The sequence below is a fragment of the Mus musculus genome, chromosome 16 (assembly GCF_000001635.26).
Source record: "Mus musculus strain C57BL/6J chromosome 16, GRCm38.p6 C57BL/6J".
In the NCBI taxonomy this organism is placed as follows: Eukaryota; Metazoa; Chordata; class Mammalia; order Rodentia; family Muridae; genus Mus; species Mus musculus.
In genome coordinates, this window is record NC_000082.6 from 90,413,222 (window position 1) to 90,433,813 (window position 20,592).

At 48.2% G+C, this 20,592-nt stretch overlaps 1 protein-coding gene across 3 annotated transcripts in view; it reads left to right on the top strand.

Moving 5' to 3' along the window:
• Nucleotides 1-20,592, top strand: part of Hunk (hormonally upregulated Neu-associated kinase) — a 114,272-nt gene that overhangs the window by 27,938 nt on the left and 65,742 nt on the right. For all 3 annotated transcript variants that reach the window (XR_384941.3, NM_015755.2, XM_011246130.2), the window contains exon 2: nt 19,293-19,585. Coding sequence is in view for 2 of the 3 variants with exons in the window: in NM_015755.2 (NP_056570.1) it covers nt 19,293-19,585 (293 nt within the window). In the remaining variant the exon portion in view is untranslated. The remainder of the gene's footprint in view (nt 1-19,292; nt 19,586-20,592) is intronic.

Genomic DNA, 20,592 nt, shown 5'->3' on the forward strand with positions numbered 1-20,592 from the left:
TGGAAGCCTTGGAGTGATAGCCAAGAGCAGTTATCCTGGGCTGAGCATGCGGTCAGGGCAACCCTGCTTGCTCTGCACAGGCTAGAGGGCTGTTCCCGAGTGAGCCTTTGAGATCTGAGGCCAAGGCCTGTATTCGTCACCTTCTGCTCGGCGAATGCCTCAAGGATGGGGGCATCCTTGTCTAGTGAGCCCCGTCCTGCCAGTAGCGTTTTATTTCCCCTGTGAGGTGGATTCTGATGATCAGTGACTGAGTTCTGAATGTGGGTGAAACAGTCTCTCGAGTGAATTCTGCTAACTGAGCTTGGGTGATCAGCGAAGACGTTCTAATGGCCTAACGGTGATTGAGGCCTAACGGTTTTGTCAGAGTTCTGATGACCCATGACCGAGTCCTGGTGTTTGGTGAGTGATGACCAGTGATCTAAAGCTAGAGGCCAGTACGTGAATTCTGATGGTTGGTGACCGAGGACCGATAGTCAGCGGTTGACTTCTGATGACTGAAGTCTTAGCTTCTTTTCCCATTGCCGTGATAAAGGACTCCTACAAAAGCGACTTAAGGGTGAAGTTCCAGGTCACTCTTCAAGGTTTGGTCCATCACGATGGAGAAAGCAAGGCAGCAGAGGATGAAGCAGCTGCTTGTGTTACATCTACAGTCAAGCTGTAGAGAGTGATGAATGCCCAGGGCGGCTTAGGCCACTTTCTCTGTTTATACGGAATAGGATCTTGCCAGGGAATGCTACCGCTCATAGTGGGCAATTCAGGTCATCGACATAATCACACGCAGGTGTGATTCCATTCGACCATTTGACAATTAACCCTTACCGTAATAGTCTGTGATTTTGTCTGAGGCTGGGTGTTGATTTGCTCCCCCATAGGACATTGATGGTAAGAAGATTTGAGAATTAGGCTGTTGGTTGAAGTGACCAGTATGGAGGGTAAGATGTTCCTGGTCTTCCTTGCTTACATTGGCTTACCTTAGGTTATCTATAATACTTGACCCCTATCCCCTGTGTGGTCAGACTCAGGGCAGAACCACAATCACCTCACCCATTTGTTCCAAGAAGCAGCTTATCAAGTCTTCTTGTCACAGACAAGCCCAAATCACAATCCTGCCATGTCCCAGGTAGGGGACCCTGGGGTAAGTTTCTTTTTTTTCTTTTCTTTTTTTTAAGATTTATTTATTTATTATATGTAAGTACACTGTAGCTGTCCTCAGACACTCCAGAAGAGGGAGTCAGATCTCATTACGGATGGTTGTGAACCACCATGTGGTTGCTGGGATTTGAACTCCTGACCTTCGGAAGAGCAGTCGGGTGCTCTTACCCACTGAGCCATCTCACCAGCCCCCTGGGGTAAGTTTCTTAATCTATGTCAATTCCGAGTTTCTCTCTGTCTGGGGAGAGCTGGTGTCTTCTTTAGAAGGATAGAGTGTACACAGGATGCAGAAAGTGGCTTATAGGACCTTGCTTGCCAAGTGCCTAGTGGATTAGACTAGTCCCAACTGGAGACTGTCTGGATTTGTGACTGTGGTCTCCTTGTGTGCCTTTTTTACACTGTAGTTAACAAAGATATAAAATAGACCATATCAGTCTCACCCTTATTGACTGTGAAACTAGATAATTTAGGCCATGGGAGATTGGTTTCAAGACCCCTAAAGAGTCCTAAAAACTACGGATGTCAAGTCCTTTCTATAAAATGATCAGCGTGTAACTTATACACTCCTCCAAATTACATCAGCATTAGCTTCTATATACATCTAACTCAATCCTCTGTAAATAGTTGTTATATTAGGTTGTTTAACGTTTAAGGCATATATATATACATTATATATATTGTCAGTACTTGTTAGTATGGATACAGGAATCATAGATTCAACTACATACCTCAGTGAGGCTTCAGTGGGTACTGGAATGAGGTGGAGGACCAGTGACGTCACATGGTGGTGGGATGCCGGGTATGGGTGCACATGGCTTCAGTGTGGGGCTCCTGCCTGCACATGACGTGACTTCAGTGTAGTGCTCAAGGCTGGCTTGGAACTTGAAATGATCTTCCTGCTTCCACACCTGCGGGAAATGTTTGACTGTGCCCGTATCTTCTGCTGAACTGGTTGAATCTTAGGATGAAAACCTCAGATTGGAGGAGGCCTGACTGTATTTACAAAGCTGAAGTTAATCAGACAGTTGTTTGGATTGACTGATTGTATTTGGACCATTGAGCCTAGCTTCTGTGTTGCTTAATTGTAAGTGAACACAGTTAATTTCCCTTCCCTTCCCTTCCCTTCCCTTCCCTTCCCTTCCCTTCCCTTCCCTTCCCTTCCCTCCCCTCCCCTCCCCTCCCCTCCCCTCCCCTCCCCTCCCCTCCCCTCCCCTCCCCTCCCCTCCCCTCCCCTCCCCTCCCTTTTTTTGTATGTGTGTATGTTGGTGTGGGTGCACGTGTAGTTTAGGCACACACATGTGTCATGGGGCCAACCTTGGGTGGTGTTCTTTGGGAGCCTTCCATCTACCCTTTTTGGTAACAGAGCCTCTCACCAATTAGGCTAGACTGGCTGGTCATTGAGCTCCAGGGGTCAGCACAGCACTGCCTCCCTGGTGCTGGGATTGTGACCACTGCCGATGCTTGAGTACTTTCCATGGGTTCTGGGGGCTGAACTACAATCACTTCATCCCCTCAGTCATCTTCCCACTCCCCTAACCTTTTCTTTGTGAGTGATTAAAAAACTGCTTGGTAAAATGAGAGCTGCCCTCTTGGTTATTTTTTTTGAAAGTGTTGTAACAATCAACATATCTTCTTTACTCTCTCTCTCTCTCTCTCTCTCTCTCTCTTAATGGGTGGGAGGTTAGATTTGTAACCGGCACATCTTGTTTCCCATGAAAGCAACATTAAAATCTTTCCAACCTGATTTTGACCTAGCAAAGCCCCATTTAATTGCGATGAAGGAAATAGATAAACTAGTAGTTAACCCAGATTCTCAGGACGAGGCCCTCTGGGACAGGCATTTAAGAGTTGAAAATGGTAACTCCGATCACAGCTGCCTCGAAACTCAAAAAAAAAAAAAAAAAAAAAAAAAAAAAAAAAAACACCAAACGAGGCAGCACCTCAGAATTTAAGTGGGAAACATTTCTTTGAAGTTTATCATGGTCTCTCTCTTTTCTTTGAAACGGTTCCTTTATGATTCTGATTATATAAATATTCACATCCTTGGGTGTCTCTGTCTTTCACATTTCTTTTTCTTTAATTTAAGCTGTTTACATTTGTGTATTCCTTTTGTATGTATGGGATGCTGGGTGTGGCGCACTATAGTGTGGATGTCAGAGGGAGCTTTGGGGAGTTGCTTCTCTCAGGTTTGGTGGCCAGCGTCTTTACCTGGTGAGCCATCCATCTCTGGCCTAATACAGTTCACATTTCTTTATTGTGTTTTTTGTTTGTTTGTTTGTTTTTGTTTTTTCCAACTCTCAGGCTTCAGGAGTAGTCTGCCTTGTTTTTTGAGGCAGGGTCTCTCCTTGGCCCAGGGCTTACCAATTGATGTTAGGCTGACTGGCCAGTGAGTATCAGATTCCTGTCTCAGCCTTTACTGACTGAGCTACACAGCTCCTCCTTTGTTTAACCCCCTCCTGGACTTTAAATGATAAAGACTAGAAAGTTAGTAACTTGTTGGCTCCTGTGATGGTTTGTATGTGCTCAGCCCAGGGAGTGGCACTATTAGAAGGTGTGGCTCTGTTGGAGTAGGTGTGTCACTGTGGGTGTGGGCTATAAGATCCTCATCCTAGTTGCCTGGAAGCCAGTATTCTTCTATCAGCCTTCAGGTGAAGATATAGAACTCTCATCTCCTCCTGCACCATGCCTGCCTGGATGCTGCCATGTTCCTGCCATGATGATAATGGACCAAACCTCTGAACCTGTAAGCCAGCCCCAATTAGATGTTGTCCTTATAAGAGTTGCCTTGGTCATGGTGTCTGCTCACAGCAGTAAAACCCTAACTAAGACATCTCCTAAATTTAGTTCAAAGCAGCTGAAAAGAGAGAACCCAGTGTGGTAAATACCCATAAAGACATGGTAACTTTCTTTTCAAAGATAAAGAGCAAAAGCTAAGGCACAAGAGTTATACTTATCGATAAAGAAGTTAACGACGGCATAGGAAGTACACTACAGTGCCCCAGCTGGAAGACGCATCCTGTGATTGGTTGGGCCGGGCTTACTCAGTAGCATCCTTTCTCCTAGGTTCTGGGCCTCTTGTCCTTCAGATCTTCCTTTCTTAGCATTAAAATATGTGAAAGTTATTGACTCCTTGAGCCCTCCAGTGCACATGTCAAAGCCCCGACTGACTCCCAGTACCTGGAAGATGGCTGTTTTTGCAAACAGAGTCTTTGAAGAGGAAAATGAGCTGCCATCCTCATTATGGCCTGTGGTCCAGTCTGAGTCTTGTTTTATGAGGAGTTTGGATTCTTTTAAGTGATGGCCTGGCAGTGGTAACTGAAGGTGGGCACGGAAGAGATGAGGGATGACCGGGTACCACATTCGAATGTTCTATAAAGAGTCTGTGCATGGTGAGGAGAGGCCAGGGGCGAGGGCCAAGGAAGCTGCTCCTATGAAGGCTGAAGGGTCCAGGAGAGTGAGCATCTTCCCTGGGAGTTAAGGACAGATACAGGAGGATCTACAAGCGAGGCTGGTTGAGATGGCTTAGTGGGTGAAGGTATTTGCTGCCACCTGATGACCTGAGTTGGATCCCCAGACCTACATCACAGATGGAGAGAATTGACCCTTACAAGTTGCCTTTTGACCTCCCCATGCCCGCTGTGGCTCTTCCAACCACACACATATGCATCCCTCAGAAGTAAATGTAGTTAAAAAAGAAAAAAAAAAAGAAAAGAAAAAGAAGAAGAAACTGAAAGGAAGTTTGAATAAAGGGATGGGCTTATGGAGGTGAGAGTGTCAACCATACTGTGAGAAGGGATTTTCTGCCAGCCACAGAGAAGCCTCCCAAGAAACTGCCCCTGTTAAGGCTTTGATCTCGAACTTCGGACCTTAAAAATTGTGAAGCCACAGATTTCTGTTATTGAGGCAGCCATTGTATTCAGGTAGCCTGAATGGATGGATGAATGAATGAGTGAACGAGTGAGTAAGTGAATGAATGAATATTCTGGGAGATGATGAGAGAGATTGGGCGAACAACTTGTGTTAAAAAGAAGAGGAAAAGAGACCTTAGTTTTAGGATCTCAGCCATCGGGCCTCCAAACAGCTCTGCCCTGTTCACAGAAGCATGCACACACAGACCTGCACACCCCCCCTCCCCCCCCCCCCCCCCCCCGCAGTCCCCCTCTTTCTGCTTATGGATTCTGTGTCCTTCCTGAGCTGTTATCCGCTTTTCTGTGAAGCTGAGCATTTAGTCTTCCGTGGAGAGGAAAGGAGGCCAGGAGGATTTATGAAGGCCTTGCAGGAACACAAATTCTGCTTTATTCAGACTGACATCATAATTGCACGGGGATAAATCAGAGCAGAGTCCGGGGAAGGGCCTTCTTTTCCGAGAGTCTGAGGAACGCGGCTCCGGGGCTGGTCTGACAGAAGGTGATTTAGGTGGGACTTAGGCAGCGAGGCTGAAGGAAGCCACCTGCAGCGAGCTGTAAGGAGCTTGAGTGAATGCAGAGTGAATGCAGACCCGGAGCCCTGCTGGAGCCCTGTGTGGACTTAATCCTTCCTCTCCCGGAGCTATCCTGTCTGTCACTCCCCTGGGTCCTTGTCATCTCTGCCTCCCAGTGTTGACTTCTGTGCCTGCCCAGAGCTGTGTGTCATTAATAGTTACTCAGTAGGAGCCTTGGATGATGGTCACCGTGTGCCAAGCACAGCGTGTAACACCTTGGTCAATCTTATTATCCCTGAGTCACTACAGGGAAGCTTCTTGTCTGGGATTTCTCAGTTCTGGGACCCTCAGCTTAGCTCTGAGGGCCAAGTAGGTTCAGCTGCACTTTGACTTTTTGGCTGAGTTCTGGGTCTCAGGCAGGCAGTATGCTTAGAGACCAATTAATTTGAACAAAGCTACGTGGCTAGAACTTCCTAACAGTTTGCTGTAGTTGCCTCTGACCGTCTGACCGTAATGGCTACCGCATACTAGAGATGAGCCAGGCATAAAAGATGTGTCGTTGAAGTGTGAAATATGTGTCAAAAGAGTTCCAAGGCTTTATATGACGAAGAGCTTGTATGATAGCTCATTAAGAACTCTGAATGCAGAGGCTGGAAGAAAATGGCTCATTGGTACCTGTTGCTCTTGCAGAGGACCCAGGTTTGGTTCGTCTTATCTACAGGGTAGGTTGAAACTATCTGTAACTCCAATTTCAAGGGACCTCACACCCTCTTCTGACCTTAGGCACCAGTCATGCATGTGGTACACACACACACACACACACACACACACACACACACACACCATCCCTGGAGTTCACTGACTCACTTACTGATGAGCTCTGGACCACTGAGAGATCCTACCTTAGAAAACAATGCAGATGGTCCCTGCTTAGGTGACCTCTGCTCTGTACACTCTCACTCACACCCATGCATGCATACTCTCGCTTCAAGTGTGCACTCCCCACACACAAGTGCACTCTCACACACACAAACGCAAACACATATAAAGTGTTGAAAGTGGTTCTGTTATATGTCACTCTTTTTAAAAACCCTGAAAAAAAAGAGCGAGAAAATGAGAGAAAGAGTTGCGAGGAGGGCGGGGTAGGATAAGGATATGAAGGCCAGCAAGGGGGTCCAGTCAGAAAGAAGTGCTGGCCACACCCGAGTTGGATCTCTGGCCTACATGAAAGTGGAAGAGGACTGGTTCCACAAAGTTGCCCTTTGCCCTTCACACGCAGGCTGTGACATCCTTCCCAATAATAATAATAATAATAATAATAATAATAATAATAATAATAATAATAATAATTATAGGGAATGAGCAAAATAAAGGAGTCCGTGTTTCACGATGACTATTATGCAAAAGCATTTGAAGAATGCAAACTTTATCTGAACAAAAGCGAGGGGGGCAAACAGCAATTGATAGACTGTAAGTTGTCAAAATAAGATGTGTTCCAAGAAAAATACAGCGGAGGGAGCAGGAAGCAGGGCTGGTACCCAATGATGGAGAATTTCAATGATCTTCTTAAGGGCTCGTATTTAGAGATGTCCTGTCATGGCACTTAGGGACAATGCTTCAGCCTCACCATGTGATGGATAGAAACAGAGAAGGCTCAGAGTGAGCGCTATGCTTGCAGCCTTGCAGGAGGCTAGCCCAGATGGAATGTTCTGGAGGCTAGCCCAGATGGAATGTCCTGAAAGAAGAAACTTGGTTGTGAGCAGGAGGAAGGAGGAAGGGATTCAGTCGCTGAAGCAGTAGATGATGACAACATAGAGTCTCAGAGAACCCAGGGGACTCTTCTAAGGGAGGTTTAGGCACAGTTACCATCGTAAGGATGGTGTGTAGGGAGTGTGGAGTGCAGAATGCCCACCTTGGGGTATCCTTGGGTTGCTGCTAATCTCAGTGAACGAGTTCGGTGGACTGGGAACTGTAGCTATACAGAGCCCACCCATTGCCCTTTGCCTTTGTTGGGTCTCTTTGCTTTCCACTCGTATAATCTAGGCTTCCCTTATGTAGCCATTGGTGTAGACTCTGGATCATATGGGGTCTGAGTCAGAAAAAAAAAGGGACAGAAATGAGGGCTGAGCAGCGAATGGGGATCGAGAACGCAATATTTTAGCTACGGCGTTTATGGATTTCCCTCAGAGGCCAAGTGTGGGGAATGCCCAGAGAGATTGCATGGCCTCCACAAAACGTGTATCAATAGTACTTCATCTTCCTGTCAGAGGCCCCAGTTTCCTGAGTCCTACTATGTGCACACTCAGGTTGACTTGGCAGTCTTTTATCATGGCTTACAAAGGCAACAATCTTCTTAAGGAAGAAGGCAGGCTCTGGGGAAGAATTACAAGCCCCACGCAGGCACCCATGTCTGCAGTCCAGCCTTGGCCCTGCTAGCTCTGTTTTTTTTTTCCCCCAGTCCAACAGGATCTAGTTTCTTCTTTCCCACCAGCAGGGTGTGTTTCCAGGGTGATTTGCCCAATAAATTAGAACCGCAGTGGAGTGTGTACAAAGTAACCCCGGGAAAGTAGCTTCCGAACTCTACGGGGTGGGCGTGGGAGGGCTTCCCAGCCCTGCAGTGGCTGATTATTCTTTTTCCCTCTTAAAATAGAGTCAAGGCTTTTGCTTCTGCCCAGTGCCAGGTATGGCAGCTGTCGGGGAGGTTGGTTCTAATGAGCTCTGTGGTTTCTTCTAGGGGAAGGACATTTTTTTTCCCCACTCATTTTTAATACTGGAAGGGAAGACACTTATCCCCCTCATTTACAAAGAGATGAATTTTAGCTTGCAGCCACAGTGGGGGGTTGGGGTGGGGGAAGGCCAGCAGGGAGACAGGGGGTCAGGAGCAGTTGTGTTCAGCTACATAAACAGCAGCAATTAGTGGGTCCCTGTAAAAGGCAGCCATGCGCGTTTGCTGTCTGGCATCTCTTTCTCTGGGAATCCGAGCAGCGCTGAAATTAATTACGAAGGTGGCAAAGGGATATTTTCTGCTTCCTGTTAAATAATTCTCATCCACACAGGGGCACGTTCCAGTCGGATGCGTGTACACACAGGTTCTGGGGAAAGAAGGCATGAAGCCAATTGATTTTCAAAACTTCCCACTGGGTCATGTTATTCAAGCCAGTTTTCAGTCACTTTCTATGGAATTCTGGCTGGGGCTGGAGAGGCAGAGCCCCAAGGCCATTGTCATTTTTCCTTTTCTGGCTTCTTTAGGGGTGTGGGAGAACTTCTCTTTTGCTGATTTCCTGCGGCAGGTCACCCAGATTCTACTGTGTGTAATGAAGTTTACAAGGGCACCGCTATCAACTCCTTAGTTTGCTTAGGGTTCATAAGAAGCCTGGGATGGGCCGGGTAAACAGCCCTGGCCTTTGCTTTCTCATGGTCCAGGCCTTTGCTTTAAGTCTAGACGCAGAGGCTTGGTTTCTCCCGAGGCCTGCCGTCATCCTGCAGATGGCTGTCTCCTTGCGTGTCCTTACATGGCCTCCCTTTGACTGTCCTGACAGGGATGGCAATGTGGTAAAGAGACATCAGTGCCCCTCCTCTCGGTGAGCAGGAGATTTCCACAATGGTTTCCTCCACGCTGGCGTCTCTCCAGGACTCTTAGGCTGAGGAAAAGAAAAATCTGCAAGACTGTGCCAGCCAGAGGGGAAGCTTGCCGCCCAGAAAGAGACTTCTCGCATCTGACTGTGTATCAGACCCCATGAAGGAGAGACCCCGAGCTGAGTCAGGGATGGCCCAGGGATGGGTGGGACACCTCTGGACCAGGACAGCTTTGCATGTCTCTTGAGTTGTATTTAAACCCAGCCCTCTTTCAGGACCTCCCGGACGGGCATGGAGTTCACTTGGAACTCTTTATTTCTTAACTCTTTATTTCTTCCCCTGTCTAATGTGGTCAAATCGAGTCAATCTCTTTCCTGTGTTCATTATGGTTCATTGGCCTATCGAGGATGCTGGGCTAGCTTGTTAGGGCTACCAGGACCCAGGCTGGGACCTTAACTGTAACATTACTTGTGCCCATGACCGGTGTCTCTCTCTTATGAACTCATTAGCGTTCTTGGATTGAAGATCTACTCTTTTAACCTTGAGTTCCCTTCTCCCGAATGTAGTCACACCGGAGACTCAGCCCATACATTACTCAATCTAAATAAGTTCGAGTTTTCAGAATTTTCTCCCTTTAACCAAGTGCACTTGGATTCATTCATTCATTCATTCATTCATTCACTTGAGTGCCTTCTGTGTGTGGCAGGATACTAAGAATGTGGCAGGAAAGGAAGGGACCTTCTCTCCTAGGCTTGCGTGGCTCTCTCAGAGCCTGTCTGCAGTGAGTGCCAATGGCTTGCAGAGGTGTTAAGTGCCTTGGAGGTGGGAAGATAGGACAGAGGTAGGGGTTCTGAGCCCACAGGCGGCCTTGCTAAGAGGGAACATTTGCTCCAAGTCTCCTGAGGTTTGGGAGTCAAGGCCCCTGGAGCAGTGTTCCTGTGTAGCCTGAGGAAAAGCAGGAGTCAGTCAGTATGGCAGCTGGGGGAGGCAGGACAGATAGGAGTGGTTGAGGTGGGGCTGTGCAGGCAACATTAGGGCATTGGCTCTTCTTGGAGAAGTGGGGAGTCTGCATTCAGGTGTATTCACATGGACCCGGTGCTCTTGAGAAGGTAGCAGGTGACTCAGATAAATCTGGGGCATAGAAAGACTACTTGGCTGAGATCCACCCACCTACCTATCCCTCCACCCATCCATCCATCTATTTACCCATCCACTGTCCATCCATCCATCTGCCCATCCATCCATCTACCCATCCACTATCCATGCATGCATGCGTGCATCCACCCATCTGCATACAAACACCTTTTGTCTACCCACAGCATCCCTTCATCCATGCTCACATTCCAGTCTTCCCTCATTCTTAGTTCTTGCTGACTTTATTAAGCACAAGGAAGCCAAACACAATTTCTGCCTCTGTGAGTGTGTGTGTGTGTGTGTGTGTGTGTGTGTATGTGGGGGTGTATTTCAGTCCCTCTTTTTCTCTCTCCCTGTCCCTCCCTCACCTCTCTCTGTGTGTGGCTTGGAAGTGTTGGGAGGAGAGTGTAACCTGAGTCTGAGAGTGGAGTGGGAGCTGGGAGTGAAGTGTGTGTGGGAGGAATTTCCAGGCCAGGGTGAGCGGGGACCAGAGCTGAAGGCAAGGATATGATCAGGGCAGTGTGACCCAGGGCAGTGTGGTGGGGAGGGGTGGAGGGAGGGGGACTTAGGAGGTGGAGCTGGCAGGCCTTGATGATTAATTAGGGATGGAGAGTTAGGGATGGGAGGGAGAGTGGAGAGAGAAGTAGAGGAGGCTGCCAGTTGGAACAGCCTGTGGATACGTGGAAGATACACAGAGGTGACAGACAGTGTTGAGTGGCCTTTGGATGATCCACACACAGATGGCTGCAAGCACATTACCGCTCATATGAAGCAGAGCAGTGCTGTCAGCCATAGCTTGTGGACATCATTAGACCTAGGGCAGTAGAGGAGGGGGACATGCACGTCTCTTAGGTGAGAAAAGTGACCTGAGACCTCAGGTCCAGAGACCCCGAGGCTCTGGTGGAAGGAGAAGCTGGGGGTGCTGTGCCTGGGGGAAGGGAATTGGGGTCCTGAATTAGGTCCTTAGTGTACTAGGGACTGGACGGGGACAGTTGCAGAAAATGGAGTTTGTATTGCAAGGGCTTCCTGCCTCCTGCTTTTTATCTTCTCTTGAGCAAAACACAAAAGCCATGACAGGAGTCTGGCAACTGTTCTGTCAAGGGCTCATTTGTCTCTCCAGCAAGCTAGACACGGGCGGGGCTTATAATTCCTTCTCCATTATTGAAATCATCGAGGAAGGCTTGAGAGGCCCAAGCCACCGGGTGGTACACAATCCGAGGTTCTGAAGTCTCATGCCCGGCTTGGATCCCGAGTGTTGCCAGTGCTGAACCTGTGTTGCTTGTGGCAAGCAAATTGAGGACAGGAGAGGGGCTCTGAGCACTGCCTCAGTCTTGGTGATTCAGCCCTAGGTTCTTGTTCTTACTGTGGGGGACCCTGGAGTGATAATGTTTGGTGGCCCATCTGTCTGTTCGGGCTCCGTAAAGGTATCCCATAGACTATGTAGCTTAAACACCACACATTTATTTTCTTGTGGTTCTAGAAGGTTAAGATTGGAAGTGCTGACAAGGTTTCACCTCAGGCCTGTCTCTCTCTTTGCAGTGTCCTCCCGTGGCCTTTTCTGTATGTAACTAAGAAAGAGACACACCTGACCTTCTGGTCTGTTTTCGTATGGGCTGGTTAGCGCCCCGCCCCTGTGACTGGGTTTTACTTGTAATCTCCTCTTTCAAAGCCCTGTCTCCAAATACAGTCACACTGAAGCTATGGCCTCAACTTACCTAAGGAAGAACAATTCATTTTATAACAGTTGGTAATTTCAAACCACTGCAAATAATTCGAACCTCTCCCTACACACAAGCTTGCGAAGCCGTGACTCAGTGATGGCGTATAGTCGTTACCTGGAACAGTATCCAGTGAGCGTTCGTGCCGAATGCCTGTCCATTACAGCATGGAATATTAATTTCAGTTTAGCAGATAATATCCATTAAGAAACCAAAGTGCTCCGAACAGAAAGCTTTTGGGGGCTCATTTCCACCTTCAAAAGAAATCTAGTTGTTAGGGCCTCTATTCCCTGAGCAGTTAGACCCTTTATACATTACAATACAAAAGTGCTTTGAAGGCCAGAACCCTGGAAACCCAGCCTCCACTGTGAATTTTGTAAAGTGTGTGTATGCTTCTGTGATGTTGAAAGGAGTCCATTTTCCTCTCAGCCACACAGAAGACTCATTTAACACCCGAGTTTCCTATTTAGGGAGTCGGTATATCATTGTGGATCTGGCTTTCAGAAGGATGAGACTGTCCGGAATCCAGGAGAAGGGGGTGACTTGAAAATGCTATTAACTCTGGTCCCGTGTAGACAGTCTCAACCAAGTCAGTATTTAAAGATGAGAGAGGTTAGGCTGGTAGACCCGTGCCTTGGGACTGAAAAGCAATAATACCATTGCGGGGAATTCAAAACACCTGGAGGAGGCTCGTGTTTCTTGTCTGTGGGCCACAACTGTGGGTGTTGTTCCATTGGCTGACTGGAGCCAAATGCGTTCTCACTCTCTACAGGCTGAGCCATTGGAAGGAACGGATGGGGTGGTGACAATGACATAATGTAAGGAGTATTCACAAGGTGCAGGGCACAGTACTCTGTGCACTGAGGGACCACCTGGCTTAGGGAGCTGTGGACTATTGCTGTACCCACATGTGATGCCTGTATCATCTTATTACTAATATATTACCCCCACCCTCAAATGTACAACAAGGCCATTGGGGTTCCTTTCTGTCACAGGTCCCTTTTCTCCTGTTTGTGGAACCCAGGAGAGTCCTTTCCTTCTATCTTGTCCTGGAGAGCCACAGGGCCCATTCCATGCAAGGCAAAAAGCCTTTTTGTGTTCCTTTAGGTCTTCCTGTTTTAATTAATTAATTAAATCTCAAGGGACTTCTCTTTTTTGTAGTGAGCTCATCTCGATATTTAAATGAGGTTTCGGCCATTGGCTCTGGGTTTGTTTGGACAGGGAAAGAGGAAGGGCGGTGGGGAGTTACAGTCTTCCTAGCTGCGCTCTTTCTTAGGAGTGCAGAGCCAGGTAATAGATTTGCTTCCAGCCGCTGTGAGTTAGGCCTGTACACAGCTCTGCCACTTGGCAGCTGGGAATATGGGGTGGCCTTTGAACATAGATTCCATTTTTACCTTTAACATTTTATTTTATGTGTATGGCTGTGTGGCCTGCAGATATGCCTGTGCACCACGTGCATGCCTGGTGCCTGCAGAGGCCAGAAGAAGGTGTCCTATTCTCTGGGACTGGAGTAGCCCCAAGTGGGTTTGTGTGCTACTGTGTGGGTGCTGAGAATCAAACCCGGGGCCTCGGAAGGGCAGCCAGCGCTCTTAATCACAGAAACACCTCTCTAGTCCCGAAATAGATACTTTTGAAAAATTCTCAGAGCCTTTGCAACTCAGATCCTTGCTTTCAATGATCTCAGAGAAGTGGTTCTCTTGATATTCTCAGGGAGACATGTGGGCCTAGATTGTCCCCTGTTCAACCTTCTCCACACCTCCCAACATGGAAGAACTAAAAACCACACATGTCCCCTCATTGGGAGTTCCTACGGAGCATAGCCACAGTGCTACCCCTCAGTGGCTTTGTAGCAATAGTCTTGGATACTGGTGTCCTCTCTCCCATGGTGCTAAATCTGCTTATTTTACAGTTTTTTTTTGAGACATTTTTTTTCCCTCTAAAACTCTCTTGCCTAACACAGTTTTCTCTTTCAGGCAGAGACCGGTGTCCACGTTGGCTTCTACCTGGATGGAAAGGGTGTCCGAGACATTTCACTGCGGATTACCCGATTTCCATCCTAGCAAACCCCTGGTCTCCCTGGGTTGATCACTGATTGCCTTTCCCTTAATCCCCGTTCAGTTCCCACTTCAGTTGTTGTACACACAGTTGATTAAATGGCTCTGGGTAGTCAGAACGGCGTCCCACGTTTAAGCCTTATCACAGCGGAGGCAAAATGGAGAGAAGACTTGTTTTTTTGAAGATGCAGAGGAAGCTCAATAGGCAACCCTCTCTCCCCGAGGTAGCTTTAGCCCTTCGGGATGTTCTCACAGGGCTGCTGGGTGACTCGAACGGGGAATAAGACATCATATGCTCGTGATATGCGATGTTAGTTTCCTTGGGTTACTGTGACAAATTACCGCTGACTTGGCTTGAAACAGCAGGTAATGATTCTCCATTATCTGAGATCCAAAGTCCAAAGTCAACTTCATCGGTTCTAAATGAAGAAGACAATGGGACCATATTCCCTCTCGGGACCCTTGGCTTGGCTTTGTTCTGCTCTCTGGTGGCAAACTAATCGCGATCTCCTTGTTCATGTGGCCGCCTTCTTCGTCTGACCTTTTTCATTCTCTAAGGCCACCTGTGATGGTCTTTGGAACTCACTCCATTGACGTAAGGGAACCTTCCCATCTCAAGATGGAGTCATCATGTCCGTAGAGACTCCTGTCTTAATTAGACAACATTTACAGGTTCCAGGGCTTGGGAGAGGAACCACCATTCTTTGTGACTCCAGTTTACACACTATCCTTACCTTGGACCTCCGTGAGGCAGCTCAAGGGTGGGGCTGAAGGGATGGTCCCAGGGGAAGTCCTGAGATGCTCCCTGCTGTGAGTCCTCTGGGGTGCTCCCTGCTGTGAGTCCTCTGAGGTGCTCCCTGCTGTGAGTCCTCTGGGGTGCTCCCTGCTGTGAGTCCTCTGGGGTGCTCCCTGCTGTGAGTCCTCTGAGGTGCTCCCTGCTGTGAGTCCTCTGAGGTGCTCCCTGCTGTGAGTCCTCTGAGGTGCTCCCTGCTGTGAGTCCTCTGAGGTGCTCCCTGCTGTGAGTCATACCATTGCCCTTTTGACCCCTTCCAAGGAGTTGAGAATGATGGAGAGGGCTAGGAAGTGTAGACACTCTTTGACTTACGTTGGTTCAATTTAGGATGATTTGACAAAGTGGACCTCGCCATTTTGCATTTGGGTTGTTTCCTTAGCTGGCAGTATGTGGTGCAGTACCCCTGCTGGCCAGCTTTGGTGAACGTGACCATTCGTTTTGACAGCATGCTGTACTCTTGAGCCAGGAGGAATGGTGTATGAGTGCATGCTGTGTATTTTCTTTTCTTTCTTTCTTTTTTATGGTTTTTCGAGACAGGGTTTCTCTGTGTAGCCCTGGCTGTCCTGGAACTCACTATGTAGACCAGGCTGGCCTCGAACTCAGAAATCCGCCTGCCTCTGCCTCCCGTGTGCTGGGATTAAAGGTGTGCGCCACCATGCCCGGCACTGTGTATTTTCTATCTAAGGTTTTGGGGCTACCTTGGGTTTACCAGGATATAGATCCATGATACAAAGAGGAGCCTGTAATGGTGAGTGTTAGCTGTCGACTTGATGGAATTCAGAATCACCTGAGAGGCTGACCTCTGACCTTGCCTGTGGGGGATCCTATGAGCTGTCAGGGTGAGACTGCAGGAAGGACAGGAGTGAGCTGGGTGCAGTTAGAAGGCAGCCTGGCCTGAGGCTGGCAAGGAGGATGCATTTGGGTCGTTTCCTTAGATGGCAGTGGAGCCTGGAAAGGTACTCTTAAAGCTTGTATCACGTAAAGTTCCCCCTCCCCCTCCCCTGGGAAGTTATTAGTGCCTTGTTGCTGCTGTAACAAAGTCTCAGTTCCGGGCACTGGCAGTCTGATATCAAAGCACCAGCAAGAGGTCTGTCTCTCCCGAGGCCCCTCTGTTCCTCTCCTGGTTTCTAGCAGTTGCTCGTGTTCCTTGGCTTGTGGCCCCATCTCTCTAAAACCCACCTTCTTCTGTCCTTCTCTGTTGAGCCACACACCAGTTTCCCCCTGCCTCCACTGCAAAAGAACACTTTGTAGGGTGTGTAGGCCCACTCTGGTACCTCAGGTCAGATTTCTCATGACCCTTAACCATGTCCTCAGAGTCTCTTCCAAAATAAAGTCATGTTGATATGATTCAGGGATTAGCACTTAGTGTCTTTGGATGGTCATTATTCTGCCCAGGATAAGCAGTTAATGAGTGAAATAAATTATCTCAACAGTAACTGTGTGCAGTTTTTTCTTTTTTCTTTTTCTTTTTTTTTTTTTTTCGAGACAGGTTTTCTCTGTATAGCTCTGGCTGTCCTGGAACTCACTTTGTAGACCAGGCTGGCCTCCAACTCAGAAATCTGCCTACCTCTGCCTCCCAAGTGCGCCACCACGCCCGGCTCGCAGTTGTTTTTTTTTTTTAAGGTCATAGTTTTTGCTAGCTTTTTAGACTACCATTTATTTGTGGCATTTTCAAGACTTCATTGCCAAAGGGCTTTAAAACACTCAGACAGACTCAATCAGAGGCAGCTCTCAGCTATGGCTTTTCAGCATCCTCCCATCCCCAAAAAGATAGATTTGTCTGTCTGTCTATGTAATAGACATACGGGTATGTACATACATAGATGAGTGTGCATAGGATGCCCATATGTGCATATCTGCATGGAGATCAACAGTTGACCATGGCTGTCATTCTTTAGATCTTATCCCCTTTGGGTTTTGAGACAAGGTCTCTTAGTTGCCCGGAACTTGCCACGTAGGCAAGCCTGACTAATCAGAGAGCCCCAGGGATCCATCTGTCTCTCTGCTTCCCCATCAGTGGGATTACGAGCATGCACCACCATGCCTGGCTCGCCCCACCCTACCCACAAGGGTTCTGGAGAAGGAACCCAGGTCCTCAATTTACAAAGCACACACACACACACACACACACACACGCACACACACACACGCACACACGCACGCACGCACACACACGAGTCAGGAAGAAGTACGCTTGCTGAAGCTATGATGTTAACCTCTAGAATGAGTTTGAGATGAACCAGAGCCAGGATGTAACTTCTGCTCCAGTGGGCTGCTAGGAAAGTCCTGGCCTGGAAGGTAAGGATAGGACAGGAAGGTGACGTGCTGTGACGTAAGAGCTGAGCAAACCTCCTGCAGGGTGTGTTCCTCTTGTTGGTTCCCCCAAGGCCCTTGGTTTGTCCTTCACATCTCTGGTTAAAGGGGATGGAGTTTCCTATTAGGAGCAAGCTGGTTCTGAGGACGCCATACTAGACTCAGGGCTTCACAGCTGCTATGCCCTCTTCAGCCATCTCAGTGGCTAGGAGCCTCTCAGCCACTACCGTTTACAATGCAGTGTGAGGTGCAGCGGGAACAGACCCTGCATTGGCCACGAGCATCTTAACATCTGACCGAGCCTCCGTGTGCTGGATGTGAAGGAGCGTTGGGTGGCTCTTTGTAGCCTTCTCTTGAGTTGGTCTGTCAGGGTTCAGGGACATAAACGACAGGGAGGGCGACTGAAGGACTTAGGATATTGTAGACCCATCTCTGACCACACGTTGGAGACAGGCTGTATCCTAGGTAGTTCATGGTGGGGCCAATGAGAAAATGTGAGTGAACCCCAAAACATTTTATCCATAAACCAGGGCTACAGCCCCTCCACCCAGTGTCTAGGTGGAGTGTAGACCGAATTCAGGGGAGGCCTGGGCAAAGGTCATGGAGTTGTAAGAACATTGATGCTGTAGGCCAGGCCATGTGTGAATGGCCAGAGTTTTGCTAAGTTAAATTTGTCTTTGGCTTGTACTTTTTCTCATTTTCTTCTTATTAATAGTATCTTTGTAGCTCAATTGAGGTTGAATTGACAGCCACAGTGTGTATGTGTTTATTGTGTGCCGTGTGGTGTTTTGATAGGTGTGGATATTGTGAAATGATTTCCACCCTCAGGCTCATTAAGATTCCGTCACCCTCCTCGGAGCCGTTCCTGTGTGGTGAGGGTGCGGAAGTCCACAGTGTGTTTCCATTTAACCACAGCCACCTTGATGTTCGTGAGGTCTCAGGTTTTAATTATCAGGAACTATGTCTAGAAGATACTATCTGAGCCTTTCACCGCAAACATTTCTATTTATTTACGAACTTACCTTGCAGTTATGTGTAGAGCTGTCCTGATGTGAAATTGTGCCAGGTACGGAGGAGTGACCGGGAGGCCCCTGGGTGTCTGCTGCACTCAGGGACTCCAAGCTCTGTTCCAAAGTACCCTTCAGAGGTAGCAGTTCTGAGCACGAGGGAGGCAGTGCATCCGCAGCTCAGAGGAAGAACGGTAGGGAGATGGGAGGATGAACTGGCATGCTGTTTACAGCTGGCCACACTGAAGGGAACCGAGGAAGTGGAGGTACCCCTCAGGACCTGGAGGGGGAAGAGGTGACTCTCTGAAGGAAAAGAGAGATCTGAGGGTAGTGCAGATATGCATGGATAGAATCCTCTTTTCTGCCTGTCCCCCTTCCCATGTTTAGGACAAGGACATGTGGAACGTTTGTGGGGGATTGAAAGGTGATTTGCCAGGAGCCACCACTGGAGGCTGGAGACGGTCTGACCCCGATTGCGTAGGTCACAGAGCTGCAGAGCTGAGGTCCAGGGAGCTGTATCTGTGGGTGGTCCTTCCCTAGACCCTCTGATTTTGCCTAGAACTGAAGATGGGGGTATAGTGTAGCCATTCCTGAAGAGTGTGTGTGTGTGTGTGTGTGTGTGTGTGTGTGTGTGTGTGAGTATGTGTGTGTGTGTGTGTTGGGGCTCAGGGTCACCGGAAGGAAAGCAGCAGGTTCCATGAACAAGTGACAGAGTCCTCACTTCCAGAAGAAATTGGGAGGGGGGTGTCTCATCTCTGCACCCTCCCTGTGGAGAGCTGTTTGACAAGTTGTCCAGGTTCAGGTTTGCCTAAGTTAATCTTACTTTCCTTCTTTAATAAAGAACTTTTTTCTTCTGATGTTCTGCTGTTTGTTTGTTTCTTCATTTGATGCTATCTGATGGACCTAGTTGATTTTATTCATGGTGTGGAGATGGAAGGCACGGCCTTGCACCTCTTAGGCAGGAGCTGTGCAGCTCAGTGAGTCCCAGCTTCTAAGTTGCTTCAGACCCAGGTCTCCCCTGCTGCAGGGAAAGGGCTCTGTATCCCCGGGAGTTCTAGAGACTCCCCGGGGAATGGCCTTTGTCTAGGTGTCTGATAACAGCCACACTTTCTGTTTCAACCTTAGGTAGCTATCAAGGTCATCGATAAGAAAAGAGCCAAGAAAGACACCTACGTCACCAAAAACCTGCGTCGAGAGGGGCAGATCCAGCAGATGATCCGACACCCCAACATCACACAGCTCCTGGACATCTTGGAGACAGAGAACAGCTACTACCTGGTCATGGAGCTGTGTCCTGGTGGCAACCTCATGCACAAGATCTACGAAAAGAAACGGTTGGATGAAGCCGAGGCCCGCAGATACATCCGGCAACTCATCTCTGCGGTGGAACACCTGCACCGTGCGGGGGTGGTTCACAGGTGAGAGCCAGGCATGCGCAGACCCCCGAATCTGTACTGAGCAGACACCCCTAGCAAGGCTTAGCAATTGCAACTCCATTTACAACGTCATGGTTTTGTTCTGTGAGTTGTTTTGTGAATTGGATCCAAAGAGTTGAACTAGAGCCAGAGCGCCTGGGCCTGGGTCTTGCCTCTGCTCTATAATGATTCTTTGTTTGTGGGTATGTCATGTCACCCCTCTGTACTCCACTCAGTCTCTTCATCTGTGAAATGGGAGTGAAGGTACATGTCTCTCTAGTGAGCTAGTGTTAGGCAAGAACACTAGAGGTGCTTGGTACAGAGTGAGTGCCAGGCTAGTGTTAGAGCTGTTCTTATCATTTCCAAAGGAAGTTATCTTAGTGTCACTTCCTGTTGCTATAATAAAATGTCATGACCAAGGCAACTTAGAGGAGAAAGGCTCAAATTTTTAGGATACATTTTGTCACAACGGGGCCATCAAAGGTGGCAAGAGCTCGAAGCAGCTAATCATACTCCTTTCACAGTGGAGAGCAGTGAGTGCTTGCAGAGTAGTGGTTAGCTCACCCTGCCCACACTTACACAGCCTAGGGAATGGAACCGACCACAGTGGGCTGGGTCTTCCCAGTAGTCAAGATACTCTCTCATTGAGACATTACTCAGAGGGTTCTAGATTATGTCGAGTTGACAAAGACAAAATGCATTGTATAATGTGTGAAAATTTCAAAGAATAAACAAAAGTAGTGTTTAAAAACAAATGGTAACTGTGTAGAGCAAAACAAAACGGAGCCACAGAGCTCACGCACCACAAGCAAGGGACGCATTACCCAGGTGCCTCGCAGTGGGTGAGGTGGCGGCATGAATCGCTCTTGCTCAGAGATTTCATTGTGTACTGTCTGATGGTAGCTGCTCTGTAAATGCTTTGTTTTGTTGAGAGGACTCACCGTTCGGATTGTGACCCTAGTCCTTAAAATGAGGGGCGTTTCCTGGAATCCTAACAAACCCTGTGAACA